This window comes from Loxodonta africana, chromosome 10, assembly GCF_030014295.1.
Source record: "Loxodonta africana isolate mLoxAfr1 chromosome 10, mLoxAfr1.hap2, whole genome shotgun sequence".
NCBI lineage: Eukaryota > Metazoa > Chordata > Mammalia > Proboscidea > Elephantidae > Loxodonta > Loxodonta africana.
This window is the reverse complement of record NC_087351.1, coordinates 22,893,577-22,919,437: the sequence shown is the minus strand read 5'-3', so window position 1 is coordinate 22,919,437 and position 25,861 is coordinate 22,893,577. Positions and strand designations below refer to the sequence as shown.

General features: G+C 40.0%; 1 protein-coding gene and 1 non-coding gene across 2 annotated transcripts in view; one reads left to right on the top strand and one right to left on the bottom strand.

Moving 5' to 3' along the window:
• RYR3 (ryanodine receptor 3) overlaps nucleotides 1-25,861 on the bottom strand; it is a 446,068-nt gene that overhangs the window by 137,444 nt on the left and 282,763 nt on the right. The window contains exons 46-47 of the mRNA XM_064291963.1: nucleotides 3,586-3,766; nucleotides 2,049-2,160 (exon numbers count right to left, since the gene is read on the bottom strand). Of these exons, the coding sequence (XP_064148033.1) occupies nucleotides 2,049-2,160; nucleotides 3,586-3,766 (293 nt within the window). The remainder of the gene's footprint in view (nucleotides 1-2,048; nucleotides 2,161-3,585; nucleotides 3,767-25,861) is intronic.
• LOC111753029 (U6 spliceosomal RNA) lies at nucleotides 20,405-20,511 on the top strand. Its single transcript, XR_002787879.2, has one exon. It is a non-coding gene; the product is annotated as a U6 spliceosomal RNA (small nuclear RNA).

Here is a 25,861-nt window from a genome sequence, read left to right as displayed (position 1 = left end):
CAATTCCTGGAGGCTTATTTTTTTGCCAATGCCTTCAGTGCAGCTTGGACTTCTTCCTTCAGTACCATCGGTTCCTGATCATATGCGACCTCCTGAAATGGTTGAACATCGACCAATTCTTTCCGGTATAGTGACTCTGTGTATTCCTTCCATCTTCTTTTGTTGCTTCCTGGATCATTCAGTATTTTCCCCATAGAATCCTTCAATATTTCAACTGACGGCTTGAATTTTTTCTTCACTTCTATTGGCTTGAGAAATGTCAAGTATGTTCTTCCCTTCTGGTTTTCCATCTCCAGCTCTTTGCACATGTCATCGTAATACTTTACTTTGTCTTCTCTAGCCGTCCTTGGAAATCTTCTGTTCAGCTCTTTGACTTCATTATTTCTCCCTTTCCCTTTAGCTACTTGACTTTTGAAAGCAAGTTTCAGAGTCTCTTCTGACATCCATTTTGGTCTTTTCTTTCTTTCCTGTCTTTTTAATGACCTCTTGTTTTCTTCATGTATGATGTCCTTCCACAACTTGTCTGGTCTTTGGTCATTAGTGTTCAATGTGTCAAATATACTCTTGAAATGGTCTCTAGATTCAGGTCATACTTTGGCTCTTGTGGACTTGTTATAATTTTCTTCAGTTTCTACTTGAACTTGCATATGAGCAATTGATGGTCTGATTCACAATCAGCCCCACCCTTGTTTGGACTGATGATGTTGAGTTTTTCTATCGTCTCTTTCCACAGATATAGTCGATTAAATTTCTGTGTACTCCATCTGGCAAGGTCCATGTGTATAGTTGTCATTTATGTTGTTGAAAAAAGGTATTTGCAATGAAGAAGTTGTTGTTCTTGCAAAATTCTATCATGTGATTTCCGGCATCATTTCTGTCACCAAGGGCATATTTTCCAACTACTGATCCTTCTTTGTTTCCAACTTTTGCACTCCAATCACCAGTAATTATCAATGCATCCTGACTGCATGTTCGATCAATTTCAGACTGCAGAAGTTGGTAAAAATCTCCAATTTCTGCATGTCTGGCGTTAGTGGTTGTTGTATAAATTTAAGTGATAGTCATATTAACTGGTCTTCCTTGCAGGTGTATGGATATTATTCTATCACTGACAGCAGTACTTTAGGACAGATCATGAAATGTTATTTTTGAGGATGAATGCAATGTTATTCCTCTTCAAGTTGTCATTCCCTGCATAGTAGACCATATGATTGTCCGATTCAAAATTACCAATACCAGTCCATTTCAGCTCACTAACACCTAGGATATGGATGTTCATGTGTTCCGTTTCATTTTTGACAATTTCCAATTTTTCTAGATTCATACTTTGTACATTCCACGGTTCCAATTATTAATGGATGTTTGCAGCTGTTTCTTCTCATTTTGAGTCATGCCACATCAGCAAACGAAGGTCCCAAAAGCTTGAATCCATCCCTGTCATTAAGGTTGACTCTACTTTGAGGAGGCAGCCTTTCCCCAGTCGTTTCATGAGTACCTTCCAACGAGGGGGGCTCATCTTCCAGCACTATATCAGACAATGTTCTGCTGCTATTCATAAGGTTTCCACCTTTTAATTCTTTTCAGAAGTGACCACTGGGTCCTTCTTCCTAGTCTGTCTTAGTCTGGAAGCTCAGCTGAAACCTGTCTGCCATGGGTGACCCTGCTGTTATTTGAATACCAGTGGCATAGCTTCCAGCATCATAGCAACACGCAAGCTCCCACAGTATAACAAACTGACAGATGCATGGGAGAATAGAGGCATACAGAAACGTAATTTAGGAAGGCTTCTGAAATGCAATGTGTACTGAACATGCCCAACTAGTGCCACTGAGAAATCACACAACACAGATTCATCCAGGAATCATTTCTTACAAAGCTGCAGAATCAGGCATCAGAGATGGAAATGACTTTTAATATTAGCTAAAAGGAACTAAGAGAAAGGCATGCCAGGAAATGCCAGAGACAGAAGAAGAAATTCGGTTCAGGAAATCTACAGTGTTCTCGGCTCAAGCCTCTCAAAGTTGTTCTCTGGGAACTCTATCACTTACGTGCATTTCGGGAGCACAGCGGCCCAGCAGATCTATAAGAGCTGAATAAAATGACATAATTGCATTGCCCATGTGCACGATTTCTTCTCCCTCTCCGTCGTCCTCCATGCTGCTGAGAGAGAATCAACACAGGGAGATGTGAGGAAGCCTGGCACTCATTGGGCTAAATCCTTCCTGCCATATTATTAGACAATAGCTACTTGATATGAAATCACTTACTCTGCTCATCTTGGGCATCATACATCCTTTCTCTTGGATGACTCTCTCCTTCCAGAAGTTAAAGAGGCAAATTTGTTAAGCTCAAAGGACCCGGATATTTGTCCACGGCGTTCCTAAGGTTCCCTGAACTTTAAGGCATGAGTACTGACATGAGCTGATCATGCAGACCACACATAGTCATAGGGTGGCACATAATCCCAAAGTTCCTACCAACCATTCATTCCATTCTCGTCTCTGAGCACGACATGGAAAGCACATTGGACCACCAGTTAGGAGCGCATAGTCCATGTCTTGGCTCTGTTGCTGACAAGCTATGTAACCTTGGTCTTGGTTTTTTCTCATGTTACTCTAAGAAGGTTGGGACAGCTTATATTTTGGGTTCTTTCCAGTTCACCTACCAGAACTGATGACAAAGAAAAAAGCCAGGTGGCTGGAGAGTTACCTCTGCTGGGTTAAACCCATCCTCTAGATTCTAAGGTCTAATCTAGAGGCTGTGGTAAAAGAAAGGGTAATGGTCATAAGATACGATGAAGGGAAAGTCACAAGGAAATCAGACAAGCCACCAACTATATCTTTAACCTGTAAATACTAAGATTATTATTGCTGTGATTTTTCATGTTCTGCCATTCTCTTTCTTTCCTGAGAAATCAAGTCAAAGCACTTCTCCAATTAGTCTTCATCCTTTCAGAAGAGGAAGTGGACAGTGCAACCTCTTTTAAAAGGTGAGGTATGGAATGAGGCATCAAGGTTCAGAATACTGAAGAAACCTTGCTGGAGTTAGACAATGACTGTAATCTTGCCTCAAGTCTTTTAGCCTGCATATAGCTTCCTCTTGTCGTGATGTGGTGTGGTGTAGTGTGTGATGCTGTAGGGAGGCTTTCTGCTGGCCAAAGAGTTTGCTGATTCTGTGATTGGTCTAAATAGAGTAGTGAAAAATAGAAGGAGGTCAAGGTGATATTGATCACTAGGCTTACAATATACTTGACAAAGTGATTTTAAATGTTCTAACCACAGCTGTAGAGCCCTGGTAATGTGGTGGTTAAGAGCTCGGCAGCTAACCAAAAGGTCAGTAGTTCAAATCTACCAGCCACTCCTTGGGAGCACTGTAGGGCAGTTCTACTCTGTCCTATAGGGTTGATATGAGTTGGAATCAACTTGATGGCAATGTTTTTTTTTCTTCCCCTACCACACTCATAAAGAACCTATGCTTTATCTATCAGGGGAAGTTATGACACCTTCTAAATCATCAGGGTACTAACAATATTTGGGAGCTTACCAACCATATATCATGTGCCAGAAGGCAATTCCATTCACTTACACTTCTCTCTTGTATCCCTGAGAGGGGAGGTCGAGTGCTGGGTTCTCAGAGATCTTAATGGCACCCTGCATGGCAGCCAACAGACCATTTCCTCCTTCACCCCGCAGGGCTGGACCAAAGCACTCTGGGCGTCTGATGAGCAGCTTGACAACAACGCTAGCGTTTTCTTCCACACTTTCACCTAAGGAAAAGAGGCATCACTTCCTTCTCATTAGAAAGGACAACCCTGGAATGCATTTTTAATTGATGAGACTGGGACTGCAGTTTTTGATTGAGCTTGCTGCTCACTTTTAAGGTTAGGAGGCAATTATCAGTGAACTGAAAGGCCAGTGTTGATAAATTAGGTCAGGATCTCTTTATGTGAAGTAGTAAGAATAATGATTATAGAATAGACTCTTATTCTTCAACTCAGGATTTTGTAAGATTAGTTCACTATATTTAAGTTCTCAGAGGGCAAGACAAACACACTACTGAGTCTGCCACTGGTTACTGATTCATTCACAAATGCCTTACAGAACCAAAGAACTTTACATCTTTATTAACTCCATGGTGAGCTGCTAAAAGGTATTTGCTTTCTTCCTTGAGAGAAATTAAAACTGCAACTCAAGCTGGTCTGCCTAAATGAACATCTGGAGAAGTGATTTCTTAGCCCCTGATCTGTATTCTAATAGAGTCCGAGACACACCCCAGGAGGACCATGTATATATGGATGGACCTCAGGGCATTTCTGAAATCACTTACCCAGATGAAAAGTCTACTGTAAAGTTGCCTTGGTTATTACCAAGATAGCCCTGTGGGAAGGTAAAGGTTGGAGAATTGTATTTTGCTGGTATTTCTCTCTGGAAGAATCACAAACAACTATGACAGAGTCCCAGTTCTGAAGAGGTAATTAGGCAGTGAACCCAAAATTATTCTAAAACTAGGCAGAGAAAACAATGCTTTTATTTCAAAAGCAGTTCTACCACTTGTTAAGAGAGTGAAAAAAAAAATTAAAACACCTTGGATTAAATCTTAATTTGTCTCTGACAATTTATTACTGGGCCAAGACTCAAAGGCAATACTTTTTTGATGCTGTGTATGAGATAAAGCCTGAAGAAAACTTTCTCTAAAACATCATTAGACGTTCCTTGAGGGATTTCAGGAGATTGTATTTGATAGGCTATTGTATTAATTATTATTATTGCAATAATTACCTAAACACTTAGCAAGTTAAAAGAACAATCATTTAATAGCTCACATTTTTGTAGGTCAAGAATTTGGCAGTGGCCAAGCTGGGTGATTCCAGCCTGAGATCTCTTATGAGGTTACAGTCAAGATGTTGGCCTGGGGTGCTTGAGGGCTTGACTAGGGCTGGAGAATGCACTTCTAAGATAGCTCACTTACACGACTATTGGCAATTCCTTGCTGGATGTTGGGTGGAGGCCTCAATTCTCACCACATGGGCCTTTCCATAGGGTTTCTTGATTCTTTTTGTGACATGGAACTTGGCTTCCCATAGAGCAAGTGATCCAAGAGAGACATAGCAAGGTAGAGCCTGTGGTGCCTTTTATAACCTCATCATGCATAATCACTTCTACCATATTCTATTCAGTAGAAATGATTCATTAAGTCCAGTCCACACTCAAGGGAAAGAGAATTAGACTCCATTTCTTGGAGGTAGGAGCATCAAAGAATTTGAGGACATATTTTAAAACCATCACAGCTATTTCAATCCTGTTTAATGAAAATTTTTATGAATCAACTTAGGCAGAAGTATTCTGAGTACAGCAGGAAAATGAGAACCTTGTTATTTCAGCTTTTTAGCTAATTGCCATGTGAGTATGCACACTGCACAATTTCATTAGGTCTCATTCACCCCACTGAGAAACTCCTGCCTCTCCCAGTTTTAGAGTGAGCCTAGCAGTCTAAACCATACTATGAGACTTCTCCATCATGTCAGAGGGAGCAGAGAGGCGGAGCTCGCTGTCAGAGTGCTTGAAATTAACTTGTGCTCATCTCTCATGCAAACTCATATTTGAACATGTCTGAAGCATCTTACAGCCTTGGAAAGCCTACCTTAGATCACAGCTGTATTCCTGTACTAGAGCTTGGCTTGCCGACATCCTCTTTTATCATTTAGCCTTCTGTGCTGAAGGTGAAACTCAAGACTGTAAGTGCATGCCACTGTAAGTTTTGGAATTACAAAACTTGATTCAGAAAAAAATTTTCATTAAACTGAATTTAAACAGCCCATCAGCAGGCAATCACTGTTTCATAGCTCAATTCTTCAAAAAGAATCTAAGATGTTTGCACAAAAGTTTTTCTTCAAATTTCATCTAACGCACAATATCAAAAAAAGAATTAATTTTTATTAAAGTAGAATTCATGTGAAGAAAACACTGAGGAGATGCTAAAAGGGTAAACTAATCATAATAATGGTATGAGAGAAAGAACCAATATATTCTCAAAGGAGAGAAACCAAGAAGAGAGAGGTTGCATGACATTATGCAGTTCACAGAATAGCTCTTATAATGTGATGATGCTGAGTCCTAACCCCATGCTTTCCTATTAGTTGAGGCTAGCATTTATATCTAAAAGAGTTTAATTACAGGAAGGATACACAAAAAAAGAAACTACCAGGACAATCAACATAGTGAAAAGTAAATATTCTTAGTCATAGATATAACTCTATTACTTTCAAAGGTTATTGGCCCCAATACTTATCGAGTAGCTCATGTATCAGCCCTCCCAGTAGGCATTTTCAAATGCCAAAACTAAGGGGAAAAAAACCCCTGTCACTCAAGCTTATTTAAATACTGTACTCTGATGATTTTAGCTCCCAGAGTAGAAATGCTCATAGGTCAGACACAGTTCTACCAGGATGCTAAATTCAACGTAGCTCTTCCCACAGCCATCAGCGTCATGGAGTTTGATGGGACATGGAACCATAATACACATCAGAAGTTTGAAAATCAGACCATGAGTTCTATATGCAGTTTTCTATCGAAATTCTTTTGCCAAATTAGCCTATTTTATCCGAGTCCTGGGTCTTGGATCTAAGCTAATTAGGTTGGCTCCTACAACTGACCCAGGGAGCTATCACTTGACTACTGTAATGCAGACCTCTGTGGGGGTGCACAAAGGTCACTGTAGGAGGAAGGAACTGTAGTGTAGCAATTGCTGCTAATTAGAGAGAGGATTTCCAAAGGCTTCACAAGGTAGAAGATGACACAGTTCAAAAAAAAAAAAAAAAACCAACCCAGTGCCGTCGACTTGATTCCGACTCATAGCGACCCTATAGGACAGAGTGGAACTGCCCCATAGAGTTTCCAAGGAGCGCCTGGTGGATTCGAACTGCCGACCCTTTGGTTGGCAACTTTAGCTCTTAACCAGTACACCACCAGGGTTTCCAATGGCACGGTTAGAAGAGAGAAAACATTCTCATCCTAATTACCTATAGCTCAGCAAGCATGACTACCAACCAATGACTACCAACCAAATCCACTGTAGGGAAGATGAATATTGACCTTGAAGCCAGTTTTCAAGGCAGAGATTTGAGATAAAGTAGTTTTGCCCAAGGGCTTACAATGATTTTTTGCTTCAGTTCCAAAATGAATAATGAGCTTAATAACAGCATGGATGTTCACAGTTCTTTTCTTCAAAGGCTCTCAAAACTATCTTCAATTTACTACCCTCTTTTCAACATTCCTGAGCAGTTGGATGGAAACGGAAATGATTCTCCCTATTTTACCCGTGGTAAAGCAGTCATTCTCACCACAGGGACACTTAGTTGAGATGCAATGGTTTTATCTTCAGCCCACTATTTTTCTCACTCTCTAGGTTCTAACTACAGTCCCTGTTTTTCTGCCTGGACACTCTCTTCCTTCCCATGCCCTTGGTGTAAACTCTTGACCTCGATATGGCCTCCTTATCCTTCAGGACCAGCTTACACATGGACACCCCAGAGGGCATAGTCCCTTCAAACACCTTGTACCTCAAGCATTGAAAACAAGTATAATTAATGAATTTTTTGTTTCCCTCACTATGCTCCTTAGAAGCGAGGATGGTGAGACCTAGTCTCACTTACTTTGGATATGTTATCAGGAGCCATCAAGTCCCTGGAGAAGGGTATCATGCTTGGTAAAGTACAGAGTCAGTGAAAAAGAGAAAGAACCTCAATGAGATGGACTGACACAGTGGCTACAACAATGGGCTCGAGCACAGCAAGAATGTGAGGATGGTGCAAGACCAGTCAGTGTTTCATTCTGCCGTACACAGGGTCACTATGAGTTAGAACTGACTCAACGGCACCTAACAACAACAAATGCCATGTGCTCCATTAGATCAAGGCTGTACATCTATCTATCCCTGTATGCTTCAGGGTCTTGCTAACATCTATCATGAAACAGGCATTTAAAACATATTTCTGAGATGAACGAACAGACTTCACTGAGATGCAAGATAGACATTTAAAATGGTGTTTCTGTTTCCTCATCAGTAAAATCTAGATAATAAATATCATTACCTCAGAGGATCATTTGAAGATGATCCTTTGGCTTAAAGCACAAAGCCCATTTCCTAGCACATGGTGAGAGTACAATAAATGTTAGCTACTATTATTATTATTAATGTTTTTTAGATTATGAATTCCGTTAGAGCAAGGAGTACAGAGTCCTCTTTGTGTAGCACTGGGAAGGAAACCATGTACAATTAATAAATGAATTATAATGCATTTTGATGGTGATAAACCATTTCCCAAACTTGGATGGAAAACTGATGCTGACTATCTGTCAAAGCACTGCTTTACCAGATGCTGTTTATAAGAGCCTGGGTTGTCCATTTCCTCAGATTCAATTAGTCCTAAGGAAAAGAACATATCCACACTCAAGTTCCATTGCAGTAAGAGAGAGCACTGGGGGTTCAGCAGGAAAGAGTCTGAAGATACTTTCACTTGGTTCACCTAAACAATGACAAGGCAAGGGTGATGGCCAGGGTCCAATACCTTTTCTTGGTAAGTGCCAACTTAGATATGGTGCCAGGCAACTCGTATGAACCAAGTCATTGCCAGGGATGAAGACACACTCCTTAGGACTGCCCAGTCTGAGAAGGAGGAGCTAGGGATGTGTCCATAAACAATTGTCGCACACAGAAAGCATCCTAGGGATGGTTTGCCCATTGTTCATTAACTTCACTGTTGACTGAGCCCACACTATATGTGAGTTGCTGATCCAGGCACAGTGGACACATGTGAACAAGACAAAGTTTTTTTTTTTTTTTTGCTCTTAGGGAGCATCAATTCTAGTGGGTCTGGAAGGCAATAAATAAGTTTAAAAAAATCAATAAACATAATACGTAACAGATTGGTGTAGGACCTATGAGGAAAGTAATGATGGAGGGAGTTTCTTTAGATAAGTCAGTCTAAGGAAATAACATATGAGCTTGATCAGAGGTTTGAGAAGGCAGCATTTCTAAGAGTTGGAAGAAGAGTGTTCAAGCACAGGGAGAGGCCCAACAAAGGTCTTGAGAAGGGACAGGGTAATTGTTGCGGCTGAGGCGGGCAAGTTGGATAGCGCAGGGAAAAAGGGGATGAATATTGAAAGACAGGGATGGGTGAATAATGTGATGAGGTGGTTGAGGTAGGCAACAGCCAGACGGTGTAAAGCCTCAGAAAGTGTTGTAACGGGTTTGGATTTTGTTTTAGGTGCAATGGGAAGCCAGAAAGGGCTTTAAACAGAGGGACGATACAATCTTACTAATACTTTAAAAAGACCATTTGTGTGGCTATATGGAGAAGAGGTTGTAGAGGGTTGGTAGACTGATTTATTGATTTCAATTCTTCCTTCCTCTGTTGTACATCCATGTCTTGCCAAAGGCTATGGTATAGGAGGTGTAATTCCCTTGACTTGGGCTTGGCCGTGTGATTTGGTCTTGGCTATGTGACTTGAATTGGCCAGTGGAATGTTAGTGGCAGTGATGCAGGCAGAGAAATTGGGTTTGTGTCCTTGAACTTCCGCCACCACCATGAGAAAGAGCACTTTGGGTGGCCACTGCTCCTCTAGTCTGGACCTCAGAATGAGACAAGTAGAGCACAGCCACCCCAGTGGACCCACATACCTGCAGCAGAGCTTCCCAGCCATTTTGCAGCTGTGTAAGCAAGAAATAAATGCTTATTTTTCTATGCCACTGAGGTTCTGAAGTTGCTTGTTATGCAGAAGAGGCTTCCTGATATAGGGGTGATAGCAGAAGCAGAGAAATCAGTTCCTGTACTCCTGCAGTAGTCCAGATGGAAGATAATGATAGCTTGGAGTAGGACGTGGCCAGTGGAGATAGAGAGAAGCAGACTGTCTTCAGGTATCTTTTATACATTGAATTAATGGAATTTGCCGATGTGGGGATAAATGAAAAGGGTGAATCAAGGGTGCTGCCTAAGATTTGGCTTGAATATCTGAGTGGTTGGAGGTTCTAGTTAGGGAGATGGAAAACCCTCAGGAAAAAAACAGGTTTGGAGGAGATAGCTACAAATTCAGCTTTAATATGTGCAAATTGTCAGATGCTTATTCGACCCCTAAGTCTAATAAGTGGGTAGCTGGATACACAATCTGGGTCTCAGGGAAGAAGGTAAGGCTGGACATTTGGGGAACATCAGCATGTATGTATAATTTAAAGCGATGGGACTAAATGAAACCATGCAAGGTGGAATGGCAAAGTAGCCCAGGAAATTTAGAGACCAGTATTTGAACCCAGAATTACACTAAAATATTGCCCATGTGTCTAGAATTTGGGCCCATATGTCTCTTTCTAGAATCTGTGAAATAAAACTCGAGTGAGATGGAGTCAGAAAAGAGGGATGCTCTGAAAGAATGAGGTCTATTAACTATGCGTATTCTTGGCTCATAATATTACACTTTTGTGTGAATCATGTTGGTAAAGCTGTTTTTTTCTCCCGTATTAATGTTTCAGCTAAAATCCATAGTTAAAATTAACGGCACTGGGTACTGGGTATCTGGCTTTATTTACCATTCTTATCAACAAAACAGAAACCCTGGTGGCATAGTGGTTAAGCGCTACGGCTGCTAACCAAAGGGTCGGCAGTTCGAATCTACCAGGTGCCCCTTGGAAACTCTCTGGGGCAGTTCTACTTCCTCCTACAGGGTTGCTGTGAATTGGAATCATCTCGACAGCAGTGGGTTTGGTGTTTTGTTTGGTTATCAACAAAATGGCTGATGAGATGAAATATGGATTTCTGGACATCTGGGCCCGCTGCCAAAACTCTCTGCTAGCATTGCCATGTGGACCCCGCAGGGGACTCTGGATGAAAATTTCTGAGCAGTTCACTTAGTACGAAAAGAACAGAATCAAACATTCTTTCACTACAACCAGGGAGTTCCTCATTGTGGCACTCTGGGCTTTGGTTTGCCATTGGTTTCTTTACTTGAGGAATTTATTTTCTAGTTCTTGTGTTGTTTTTGACTATCCACTTAGTTCTAAACTTTGACACTATTTTGCTTTGAGTTTTTACAGATGGAGTCATATTTCCTTGCCTTTGTCTACATAAACCCTTTACCTGGCTCACTGGCTGATTTCTCTCCTCTTTACCAGGCATGGCGATTCAAGAAAGCCAATTGGAAGAAAGGAAGGTAGGGTAGAAGAAGTGTACATACCTCATAATCGGTAAGAAGGAGTAACACAGACATTAAGTACCAGTCCCCCCACTAGCTATATCTCAAAATGTACCTCATATTCTACCTTTTCCTGAAGGCTACCTCTTACCACCCTAGTCTGAAGAGCACTGTGATGCTTTCCATATTTGTCTTAAACTACTATTTAAAACTTTTATCATTGGTAATTTCCAACTGTATTATAACTTTGAGAACAAGAACAATGTCTTACACATTTTAGTCCTAACCGTTCAGTCTTTAGTACCAAAGAACGGCCATTATATCCTTTCTGACTCTAAAAAACAAGAATGCATGGACAGAAACGAACCAGCTGATCCTTTTAAGTATCTACACCTTCAATGCCCTTCAAATCTAAGATGCCAGTTTGTGCTCTTGTCCTAAAGATTTATGGGGCTCAAGGGCCCCATCTCTGTGTTCTCCCCACACTACTCTGCGAAACTACGCCCATTTCATTCTCCAAGAAGTTATGCAACACCTGACTCCTTCCCCATCCATTGCCAGACTGACTCTACCAGCTGCTGTCAAGTCTGTTCTGATTCATGGTAACTCCATGTGTGTCAGAATAGAACTGTGCTCCATAGGGTTTTCAATAGCTAATCTTTCAGAAGTAGAGTGCCAGGGATTTCTTCCAAGGTGCCTCTGTGTGGACTTAAACTGCCAACCTTTCAGTTAACAGCAGAGCACATTAACCTTTTGTACCATTCAGAATTCCTTTAAGCATCATCATTCTCGGCATGCCAACACTTACATGTGCCGCTGTACAGGTGGGTGTGTTTGATTATATTGCTTTTAGTATTATTCCAAGTATGTTTCTGGTCATTCTACTTGGATTTTCTTTCTGTTTCCTGCTGTGGGTTGTTAGAACTTGAGGGCAGAAGTTCTAGAGCATATCTCTTGTCACATCTCACAGCTCCTCATAAACTCTTCACATGACAGATGTACACATTACGGCTACTGATAATAAATCTGCCTACAGACACAGATTCAGCAAAGCTAGGAGATGCCGTGTTCCTCACAACTAAGTTTGCACCCCGGGGAAGATATTACTGAAACACAAATACCAAGAACTTCAAGAAAACACAGAGTAGCTTTTGTCTTTCTTCTTGTGGACTGCTAAGAAATCTTTTCCTTCTCGGGATCTACGTTAGGAAGGGACTGATCCCAGACACCCAGATGCAACTGTGTCTAGCCTGGCTACAGAGACTGCAAATGCCATGTAAATAGAAGCTTCTCGACTTCATTTCTCTCAGAGTTAAACATAACTCAAGGCTTCCCCGCAAGCTAATAAAAATAAAGAAAATCAATGCGTTAAGTTCTTTTAAATGCAAATCTTGTTTAAGAAGATTTAAGACAAACATTGTGAAAAGAAATACTAGTAAAATAATGTTAGAATTTTCTAATTCTATTATTTTGATACAGCAAAAGATTTTGATTTGGCAAAAGCTTCACTTTTAGAGCCTTAATAAAGCACTTTAAAAAATACATTAGCACTGAACGGTAACCAAATAATGCCAAAGTTTTTGACAAGTTCACTTGTTCATTAGGGAGACAGTGCTAGGAAGGCAATACTACATAACAGTTTGCATAGTTTGGCTCTGGAGCCATACTGCTTCAGCTCAAATCCTGGCTTTAGTTCCTACTAGCTGTGTGCCTCTGGGCAAGGCCTTTTATTTTTCTAAGCCTCAACGTCTTCATCTCTAAAATAAGGATGTTGACAGTACCTACCTCATTGGATTGTTGTAGAATTTAAGTAAGTTAACACATATAAGTGTTTCAAAAGTGGTGACAGCGGGTTGTAGGTGGTGAGTGATGGTAGGGATGGTGAGTGCTGACGGTACGTGATGTTAAATGATTAACCGTTTGCTGTTATCATCATCAGGGCCATGGTGGCGCAGTGGTTAAGAGTCTGGTTGCTAACCAAAAGGTCAGCAGTTTGAATCCACCAGCTGCTCCTTGGAAACCCTATAGGTTGTTCTACTCTGTCCTATAGGGTTGCTATGAGTCAGAATTGACTCAATGGTAATGAGTTTTTTTTTTTTGTTGTTGTTATCATCAACAACATCACTCTCACCACCCACCACCCACTATACCACTCCCAACATCACTCACCACTGCCCACAATTCCCCCCCACAAGCTGCTATGACCATGTATCTCCTAATCATTACATCCCACCATCCTCATCATCATAATTCTCTATCCACTATCACCAACCCCACCATTATTTACCATCACCCACCACAAACACTCTCATCTGCCACTGTCACTTCTCCTCACCCACTATCACCATCCTCACCCATCATTCACCACTACCACCTACAACCCACTATCACCATGTCCACCATCACTAACCACCACCCATCTCGATCATTCCCACAACCTGCTATGACCATCTACCACCCAATCATCATAGCTCATCATCATCATCACCATCCATCACTCTACTATCACTCACCATAAACACCCTCATCATCTACCACTACCACCCACCATCACCATCTACTGCCCACCATCATTCATCATCATCCAACATCACCCATCATTACCCGCCATAAACACCCCATCATACACCGAGACCACCCACATCAACTTCATCTTTCATTACTGAGAATCAGAGCTGTCTTTAAGAGTTACTTCTACAATTTCAAACCGCAAAAATGTCCAGGAAGTCCTTTATAACCGCCTCTTAGACATTAAGACTTATAAAGTATATGAGACCCCAAGAAATAAATACAGTCTTCCCATTTCAAATGCTCTAGTTCCCCTGTAAAGATCAACAACAACTAGTACTAACAAACACTGACTGTGAGCCTGCTATGTTTCTGGCATTGTGGTAAACTAAGTTTTCCATGGATTGTTCATTTAGGCCTCACCAACAACTCTGTGAGGGACATGCTATTATCTTTATATTTTAAAAAAACCAAGGCAAGTAAAGTTTTAATAACTTACCCAAGTTTACATAACTTGTAAATGGTAGAACAGGATTTAAACCCAAGATATTCCACTCTACAGCCCTTTCTTCTCTCATATCACTGTTTTGACTGAGCCACCCTTCCTCCTCCTATAGGTATTGTATAAAGTTCTAACTTTTTCTTTTTCATACTGTCCATATCTCTCCTTTTAATACTTCCCTTTGTGACAATCTACTGTCATTATTTCAGCTACAGATGATCTGCAAATCTATTTTGTCCCCATCTGTTGATTGATTGATCTCTATTCTATAACCCCAATTAGGGGCAACTCTATTTGGGTGTTGCACACTGCAAATTCAACATGATCTGAACCAAACCAAGCTTATTATCTTCCATCCCAAACCATCTGCTCCTGCTGACATCCTTATTTCTTTTTCCCCTACCCTCAAATCTCCAAGCTTCAATATGACCTTTGCTCCTTTTCTCTCAACATACCCATGCTCAGCCACCATAACCATCATCTAGTCTTTTATATTCTGTCTCTATAATTTTTTTTAAACTGCGTCTTCTCCACCACCCTTATAATTCAGAAACTCATTACTCCAACCTTGGCATGGCACCAGTCTTTCAGGTAGCAACCTCTCTCCCTGGTATCATTGTGGTGCCCATTTCCATTCTTATCATTATGGTACCTGTCATATCGTTCTTCTGTTAAAAAGGTTTCCCAGTTCACTTCACACTGAATCAAAACTAAACTTTTCATCTTGGCATTTAGGTTCCTCCCCATGATAACCCCCTACCTACCACTTAAGCCTCATCTCCTACCAATTCCATCTATGTAACCGTTCTCTGGACCAAAAGATCGCTATTTCCTGAACACAGCATGTTTTGTCCTTCAGGTTACTGCTCATGCTGCTTTAAACTGCCACACCTTTCCTGCACCTCTGTATTTGGGGAAATTTGACCCTTAAAAGCCCATCTCTAAGGTCACCTCCTCCATGAGGTCTTTTCTGATCTTCTCATCAGGATAAGAATTCTTTCTCTTGAAGCCCTTCAACACTCTCTTCTTGTCTTACTCCAATTATTTTTAGTATTGTGTTCTCTACAATGTCTACGCTCCTTATCCCCCGTGTATCTGCCAGTTTGTTGTACTGTGGTGGCTTGTCTGTTGCTGTGATGCTGGAATCGATGTCACTGGTATTTCAAATAACAGCAGGGTCACCCATGGTGGACAGATTTCAGAGGAGCTTCCAAACTAAGACAACTAGGATGAAGGACCTGGTAGTCTACTTCTGAAAAAACTGTTCAGTGAAAACTTTATGAATAGCAGTGGAACACTGTCTGATACAGTGCTGGAAGATGAGCCCCTCAGGTTGGAAGCAGCTCAAAATATGACTGAGGAGGAGTTGCCTCCTCAAAGTAGAGTTGATCTTAACGACACCGATGGAGTCAGGCTTTTGGCACCTTCATTTGCTGATGTGGCACGACTCGAAATGAGAAGAAAGAGCTGCAAACATCCATTAAGCACTGGAATATTGGAACGTGAGAAGCATGAATCTAGGAAAATTGGAAATCATCAAAAATGAAATGGAACACAAAGATTGATATTGCAGGCTTTAGTAAGCTGAAATGGACTGGTATTGGTCATTTTGAATCAGACAGTCATATGGTCTACTATGCTGGGAATGAGAAATTGAAGAGGAATGGCATCACACTCTTCATCAAAAAGAACATTTCAAGATCAATTCTGAAGTACAATGCCGTCTGTGATAGAATAACATCCATACACCTACAAGGAAGGTCAGTTAATATGACTACTATTCAAATTTGTGTACCAGCCACTAATGCCAAAAGTGAGGAAATTGAAGATTTTTACCAAGTTACAAAGTCTGAGGCTGATCAAACATGCAATCAAGATGCATTAAAAATTACTGGTAATTGGAATACAAAAGTTGGAAACAAAGAAGAAGGATTGGTAGTTGGAAAATATGGTAGTTGGAAACGATGCCGGAGATAGCGTGATAGAATTTTGGAAGACCGATGACTTCTTCATCGCAAATATCTTTTTTCAGCAGCATAAATGGTGACTACGCATGTGCAGCTTGTCAGATGGAATACACAGGAATTAAATCAACTACATCTGTGGGAAGAGATGATGGAAAAGCTCAATATCATCAGTGAGAACAACGCCAGGGGCTGACTGTGGAACAGATCATCAACTGTTCATATGTAAGTTCAAGTTTGAAGTTGAAGAAAATTAAAACAAGTCCATGAAAGCCAAGATATGACCTTGAACATATCCAACTTGAATTTGGAGACCAACTCATGAATAGAGTTGAGGCATAGAACACTAATGACTGAAGACCAGATGAGCTGTGGAATGACATCAAGGACATCATACATGATGAAAGCAAAAAGTCATTAAAAAGATAGGAAAGGAAAGACCAAAATGGATGCCAGAAGAGACTCTGAAACTTGCTCTTGAACCTAGGGTAGCTAAAGTGAATGGAAGAAATGATGAAGCAAAAGAGTTGAACAGAAGATCTCAAAGGGCAGGTCAAGGTGTACTACAGAGTATTATAATGACATGTTCAAAGACCTAGAGTTAGAAAACCAAAAGGGAAGAACACACACAGTATTTCTCAAGCTGAAAGAACTAAAGAAAAAAAATTCAAGCCTCGAATTGCAATACTGAAGGATTCTACAGGGAAAATATTGAATGCCCCAGGAATCAACAGAAGAAGATGGAAGGGATACATAGAGTCACTATACCAAAAAGAATTGGTTGATGTTCAACCATTTCAGGAAGTAACATATGATCAAGAACCAATGGTACTGAAGGAAGAGGTCCAAGCTGCACTGAAGGGAATAGCTAAAAACAAGGCTCCAGGAATTGACGGATACCAACTGAGATGTTTCAACAAACAGATGCAGTGCTGGAGGTGCTCATTCGTCTTCAAGAAATTTAGAAGACAGCTTCCTGGTCAATCGAGTGGACGAGATCCATATCTGTGCCCATTCCAAAGAAAGGTGATCCAACAGAATGCAGAAATTATCAAACAATATCATTAATATCACACACTAGTAAAATTTTGCTGAAGATCATTCAAAAGCAGTTGCAGCAGTACATCAACAGGGAACTGCCAGAAGTTCAAGCCATATTTAGAAGAGAATAGGAAACAAGGGATATCATTGCTGAAGTGAGATGGATCTTGGGTGAAAGCTAAGAATACCAGAAAAATGTTTATCTGTGTTTTATTGACCAAGCAAAGGCATTCGGCTGTGTAGATCATGATATATTACAGATAACACTGCAAACAATGAGAATTCCGGAACACTTAATTGTGCTCATAAGGAACCTGTACATAGATCAAGAGGCAGTTGTTTGAACAGAACAAGGGGATACTGTGTGGTTTAACGTCAGGAAAGGTGTATGTCAGGGTTGTATCCTTTTACCATACTTGTTCAATTTGTATGGTGAGCAAATAATCCGAGAAGCTGAACTATATGAAGAACGTGGCATAAGGATTGGTAGAAGACTAATTAACAACCTGTGATATGCGGATAATGTAACCTTGCTTGCTGAAAATGAAGATGACTTGAAGCACTTACTGATGAAGATCAAAGACCACAGCCTTCAGTATGGATTACATCTCAACATAAGAAAACAAAAATTCTCACAACTGGACCAATAAGCAACATCATGACAAATGGAGAAAAGACAGAAGTTGTCAAGTATTTCCTTTTACTTGGATTGACAATCAATGCCCATGGGAGCAGTGGTCAGGAAATTAAAGGATGTATTGCATTGGGCAAATCTCCTGTCAAAGACCTCTTTAAACTGTTGAAAAGGAAAGATGCCACTTTGAGGATTAAGGTGCGCCTGACCTAAGTCAGGATATTTTCAATCACCTCAAATACGTGTAAAAGCTTATGAATAAGGAAGATCCAAGAAGGGCTGACACCTCTGAATTGTGGTGTTGGTGAAGAATACTGAATATAAGTATGGACTGCCAGAAGAACCAACAAATCTGTCTGGGAAGAAGTACAGCCAGAATGCTCCTTAGAAGCAACCATGGTATAACTTTATCTCATGTACTTTGGATATGTTATCAGGAGGGACTATTTCCTGGACAAGGACATCATGCTTGATAAAGTAGAAGGTCAGCAAAAACTAGGAAGACCCTCAAGGAGATATACTGACACAGTGCTGCAACAATGGGTTCAAGCATAACAACAACTGTAAGGGTGGCACAGGACCAGGCAACGTTTCACTCTGTTTTAAACAGGATCACTATGAGTCAGAACCAACCTGATGGCACTTAACAACAGCAACACCCTCCTTCCTGGACTGTAAATTCTTTGAAAGCAGAGGCTGATATCCTATGCCAAAACCAAATGTGGCCCTTATGTTAAAGGGATACAATAAACATCAAAGTAAAATGCACATGTCTTTCTACTGGTAGGTCAATTTGCTAGGGCTTGTTGCATTATGTAATTGTACTGCAGAGAAAGTTATGTTAGAAACAAATAAAATAACATGAAAGCTAATGGTGCCGAATAAGTATTTTGGTTTAGAGTTTAGTTCACTGTGGTTGTACCTAACCAGCATAAGCCAGTGCTGGAATTTGAGCAATCCAGATAGACACATAGCCAATGGATTCCTTTACTTCCATAACCCAGGTAGACAGTCTTAATAAGTGACTCATGAAGTGCTGACTTTGACTGTGAAGGTGACCAAGATTAATGAATTTGTTCAGCTTTGATCTGGCTTACCTGTCATATAGTTGATTTACATAATTTGGTAAGCCTTATGAATCCTTAAGATCCACTAAAAAAAAAAAAAAAAGATTTATCTTTACCACAGTAGCTCTGTATTAATTCTGGACATGCAATCATTTGGATAAGAAATAGAAGTCTATTGGAGGATACTCTGAAACTGGTCTCAAAAGATAGAGGGAAAATAAACAATACACAGAGAGAAGCAGAAGATAATTAGGAACTTTGCTAGATGGGTCCCAGGGGAAGAAAACAGGCATCTGAAGGTGTGTGATCCAGTTAGAATAGAGAGCAAAACAGAATAGAATTCATTCAAACATGAAGAATAGCATGTAGCAGAGTGTAGGAAAGCAAGCAGATGGGGTCGGGGGGGGGGGGGTGGGTGGGTAGGGTGAAGGGATACCAAGAAGAGTCCATTGGAAAATGATGACCACTTCCATGTCTATATATGTTGACATATATTCAATACATTTAGATAATTCTCACATGTAGAAGAACTGGCATGCTTGGTTTTTAGGGGCAATCTCTCTATGACATCACTTAACTGGCTCAGTTGGATTTATTAGCTTGGAACCCCAAACTGGAAAAGGGACAGGGATTAAAACTATAATATAGAGATGGAGCGAACATGGCATCCTAGACAGATGCACCATCCTGCCCCCCCAAAAGCAAAGACCTGAAAAAGTAAGTAAAACAGATACAGTTGTCTATCTTGGAAACCTGATCATCAAATGAAGGGATTAGATCAAACACTGAATGGAAGAAGAAACTGAGAGAAAATGGAGAGATACAGAGTGGAGGTCCCCTGCCAACTAACACTGACCAGCATCACCATCTTGAAACATAGCCAGCAATGACCCCAGACAGGGAAGGCAACTTCATGGAACTTCCAACAGGAGACAGAGAACTGGTAACCAGAGTAACATGCTTTCCCATCCCTTACCCTTTTGGTGAGCAGAAGGAAGAAGCCCCCATTCCGGCAGCCCCCACCACCACAGTCACAATCCGAACCTCCCTCCCACCCCTTGGGCCCACCTCCTCCCACTTCTTTCTTTCTTTTGTTCTTTTCTTTCTCCGTCCCATCTAGCCCTATAGGCCATCTCCACCCTCATTCCTGCCAGCTCCCATCAAGCTGCCATTTTTTAAAGATTTCTTTTTCTCTCCCACCTAGTCACATATGCCACCTCTCTCCATTCCCACCTATCCTGCCACACTACCGTCACTAGAGAGCCACTGGCGCACCACTGCCCTAGGTCTGTGCCACCCCCATCTTCAGGCTCCTGCAGCCCCATTTTTTTCTCTTTTTATTTCTCCCCCCCAATATACAATCTCCCCTCCCCACTAGTACGTGGGTCTACCCCACCACTGTTTTTTTCTTTTAACTTTTTTCCTTTACTTTCTCTTTCTCACCTAGCCCTGTAAAGAATTCTCAATAATAGCCCTATAAAGAACTCTCAAAAATAAAACAAAGCGTGCTCGCTTCGGCAGCACATATACTAAAATTGGAACGATACAGAGAAGATTAGCATGGCCCCTGCGCAAGGATGACACGCAAATTCGTGAAGCGTTCCATATTTTTTGACTCATTGCGGGGGAGTAAATGGGAGTATGTAGTAAGGTGTATATAAGCTTATATGTGACAGACTGACTTGATTTGTAACCTTTCACTTAAAGCACAATAAAAATTATTTAAAAAATAAAATAAAACAAAGCTAAGAGAGTTAAAACGGAAAGAGAAACATCAGTCTATAAGTGACGACAAGGTAAAAACAGTAAAAGGGAGAATAAACAGTGTACATATAGAACTTTCAAATGGAAAGGAAGTCAAGGCAATACCAAGTAGTAAAATAGTGGTTCAAACTTAGGAAGATAAAAGTAAATTTCAAGGTAACCACAAAGAAAGTTAATAAACCTACTCATTAAAATAAAAAAGAACAGAAACATAAAGCCTCAGTACACACAAAATATATACTAATGAAAGAAATGAAAAGAAAACCCATGAACAAAAGGAACTCAGCACAGGAAAGTAAGAGGAACAAAGAAAATGTTAGGACCACAAAGAAAAGCAAAACAATATGATATCAATAAAGTCATACCTATTGATAATCACGCTGAATATAAATGGCTTAAATGCACTCATAAAGAGAGAGTGGTAGAATGGGTTAAAAGAAAAAAAAAAAAGACCCATCAATATGTTGTTTACAAGAGACACACCTTAGATACAAAGACATAAATATCTTACAAATCAAAAGATGGAAAAAAAATATACAAAGCGAACAGTAACCAAAAAAAGCAGGAGTGGCAACATTAACCTGATATAAAAGAGTCTTTAAGAAAAAAATCCACCGTAAGAAACAAGGAATAACATTATATAATGATTAAAGGGACAATCCACAAAGAAGACATAATCTCAAAGAAAATTTACGCATCCAGCGACAGAATTCCAAAATACATAAAACAAACTCTAACAGCACTGCAAAGAGAAATTGACAGTTCCACTGTAATAGTAGGAGACCTCAGCACACCACTCTAGATAAAGGACAGACCATCTAAAAAGAAACTCAACAAAGAAACAGAAGATCTAAAGGCCACAGGCAACACTTGGACTCATAGACACATATAGAACACTCTACCCACCAGCAGCAAAGTATACATTGTTCTCCAACACACAAAGAATATTCTCCAGAACGGACTGCAGTTTAGGCCACAAAGCAACACTTAATGAAATACAAAACACTGATATAATACAAAGCATTCTCTCTGATCACAATGTCATAAATATTGAAATCAAAACAGGAAGAGCAAGGAAAAAAAAATCAAATACATGGAAACTGAATAACACTTTGTTTAAAAATAACTGGGTAATAGAAGAAATCAAAGAGGGAAGAAAAAATTCTTGAATCAAAGGAGAATGTAAACACATTGCACCAAAACCTTCAGTATACAGCAAATGCAGCACTCAAAGGTCAATTTATAGCAATAAATGCACATGTCAAAAACAAAAAGACAGGCCAAACTGAAAATGTTATCCCTACAACTTGAACAAATAGAGAATAGCAAAAGAAGCCCAAAGCCACCAGAAGAAAGGAAAAAATAAAGATTAGAGCAGAAATAAATGAAGTAGAGAACAGAAAAACAATTGAAAGAATCAACAAGACTAAAAGCTGGTTCTTTGAAAAGATCAACAAAATTGACAAACCACTGGCCAAGCTGACAAATGAAAAACAGGAGAGGAAGCAAGTAACCCAAGAGATGGGGGACATTACAACAGACTCAGCTGAAATAAAAGGATAAGAGAATACTATGAAAAATTGTACTCCAATAAATTTGAGAACCTAGAGGAAATAGACAAATTTCTAGAAACAGGCTACCTACCCAAATTAACACAAACTGTGATAGAAAATTTGAACAGACCCATAACGAGAGAAGATATTGAAAAGGTCATTAAAAAAACTCCCAACACACACAAAAAAGTCCTGGCCTGGATGGTTTCACTGCAGAATTCTACCACACATTCAGAGAAGAGCTCACACCAGTACTATTCAAGCTATTTCAGAGCATAGAAAAGGAAAGAATACTTCCAAATTCATTCTATGAAGCCATCACACCCCTGATACCAAAGCCAGGCAAAGATACCATAAAAAAGGGAAAATTACAAACCAGTATCTCTCATGAATATAGATGCAAAAATTCTCAACAAAATTCTAGCCAGTGGAATTCAGCTCATATCAAAAAAAATAATACACCATGACCAAGTGGGATTCATACCAGTAGGAATTCATTCATATTCATACCAAGTAGGATTCATTCATACACAAGGATGGCTCAACACTAGAAAATCAATCAATGTAATCCACCACATAAATAAAAAGAAAGAAAGGAATCACATGATCATCTCAATTGACGCAGGAAAGGCATTCGACAAAGTTCAACACCCATTCCTGATAAAAACTCGCCATAAAATAGGTATAGAAGGAAAATTCCTCACCGTAATAAAGGGTATGTATACAAAACCAGGGAACACTGGTGGTTAGTGGTTAAGAGCTACAGCTGCTAACCAAAAGGTCAGCAGTTCTAATCCACCAGGCACTCCTTGGAAACCATATGGGGTAGTTCAACTCTGTCCTATAGGGTTGCTATGAGTTGGAATTGACTCAATGGCAACAGGTTTTTTTTTTTTTTTTTTTTAATACAAAACCAACAGCCAACATCATTCTCCACAGAAGAGGCTGAAAGCACTCCGCCTGAAAATGAGAACAAGACAAGGATGCCCTTTATCACCACTCCTATTTAACACTGAGTTGGAAGTCCTAGCTAGAGCAATAAGGCAAGAAAAAGAAATAAAGAGCCACGGTAGTCAAAACAGCCTGGAATTGATACAATGACAGTCACATGGACTGATGGAACAAAATTGAGAATCCAACTACCTGTAGATCTCTGACAAAGGCCCAAAGCCCATTAAATTGGGAAAAGACAGTCTCTCTAACAAATGGTGCTGGTAAAATTGAATATTCATCTGTAAAAAAATGAAACAGGGCCCATATTTCACGCCACACACAAAAACTAACTCAAAATAGATCAAAGACTGAAATATAAAGCCTAAAATGATAAATATCATGGAAGAAAAAAATAGGCACAACACTAGCAGCCTTAATACATAATTTATGAATAATAAATTCAATACGAACCATAACTAACAATATACAAACACCAGACGAAAAACTAGATAACTGGGTGCTCCTAAAAATTAAACACTTATGCTCATCAAGACACTTCACCAAAAGAGTAAAAAGAGAACATATGACTGGGTAAAAAGTTTTGGCTACGACATATCTGACAAGGGTTTAATCTGTAAAATCTATAGAATGCTTCAACACCTCAATAACAAAAAGACAAATAATTCAGTTAAAAAATGGGTAAAGGATATGAACAGACACTTCACCAAAGAAGATATTCAGGCGGCTAACAGACACATGAGGAAACGTTCGCAATCATTAGCCATGGGAGAAAAGTAAGTCAAAACTACAGTGAGATACCGTCTCGCCGTGCCATTACTGGCACTAATAATAAAACAAAACAAAACAAACAAACAAAAAAAAAACAGAAAATAACAAAGGTTGGAGAGATTGTGGGGAGACTTTGCGACATTTCTTGTGGGAATGTAAACTGTTACAGCCACTATGGCAAACGATATGGTGCTTCCTTAAAAAGCTAGACATAGAAATACCACATGATCCAGCAATCCCATTCTTAGGAATATACCCTCAAGAAATGAGAGTCATCATGCAATAGACGTATGCATACTCAGGTTCATTGCAGCATTGTTCACAATAGCAAAAAAAAAATGGAGATAACCTAGGTGCCCATCAACAGAGGAATGGATAAACAAACTATGGTACATACACACAACGGAATACTACCCAACAATAAAGAACAACGATGAATCTGTGAAACATGTCACAACATAGATGAATCTGGAGGGCATTATGCTGAGTGAAATAAGTCAATCACAAAAGGACAAATACTGTAAGAGATCACTATTATAAAAACTCAAGAGAAGATTTACAAAGAGAAAAAAACAATATTTGATGATTAGGAAGGAGGGGAGAGGTAGAGAGGGGAAATCACTAACAAGATAGTAAACAAGTGTTAAATATGGTGAAGGGAAAGACAACATGCAACATAAGGGAAGTAAGAACAACTTGACCAAGGCAAAGTCATAGAAGTTTCCTAGACACATCCAAACACCTTGAGGGACTGAGTTACTGGGGCTGAGGACTGGGGACCATAGTCTTGGGGGACATCCAGGTCAATTAGCATAACATAATTCATAAAGAAAATATTCGGCATCTGCCTTTGGTAAGTAGTGTCTGGGGTCTTAAAAGCTTGCAAGTGGCCATCTAAGATATATCTATTGGTCCCATCCCATCTGTAGCAAAGGAGAATGAAAAAAAAGAAAAAGAAAAAAACAAAGACACAAGGAAAATACTATTCCAAAGGACTAATGGGCCACATGAACCACAGCCTCTACCAGTATGAGCCCAGAACTAGGTGATGTCTGGCCACCACCACTGACTGCTCTGATAGGAACTAACTCAGAACTGAATTCACTTCCAAATTCCACCTTTCACAGCCTGGCCTATAAACCAAACAATAACACGTTAAGACAAGAACGTGCTCCTTATTTCAACTAAGTATAAGAGACCAAATGGGCAACACTTGCCCAAAAGTAAAGATGAGAAGGCAGGAAGGGACAGGATAACTGGACGAATGGGCACAGGGAACCTAGGATGTAAAGGGAAAGGGGGAGACTTCTGACATATTGCAGGGATTGCAACCAATGTCACATAAATGATTTGTGTATAAATTTTTGAATAAGAAACTAATTTGTACTGTAAACTTTCACCGAAAGCACAATAATTTAAAAAAAAAATCCTATAATGTAAATACAAGTGAATTCATATTATAACAAAATCTTGGGAGACTGGATATATTTTCAAGAAAGTAGTCCTTTTTTTTAACACAATATTTAGCATATTATACTGGTGCAACTGAAGAATTCTGGGAGATTGGAATTCACTGTAAATGGGTGGAGAATTATACTAAGAATAACATTTATGGTTGCTATAGGAATTTTTTTCCTCTTGAGGGTTTTTTACCCTTTACAGATATTCGGAAACCCTGGTGGCATAGTGATGAAGCGCTACGTCTGTTAACCAAGAGGTTGGCAGTTCGAATCTGCCAGGCGCTCCTTGGAAACTCTATCGGGCAGTTCTACTCTGTCCTATAGGGTTGCTATGAGTTGGAATCGACTCGACAGCAGTGGTTTGGTTGGGTTTTGGGTTTTACAGATATTCAATTATTCCTGACTTTATTCATTCAGTACTCTACCCATCCGTCTGTCCGTCCGTCCGTTCACCCGCCCGTCC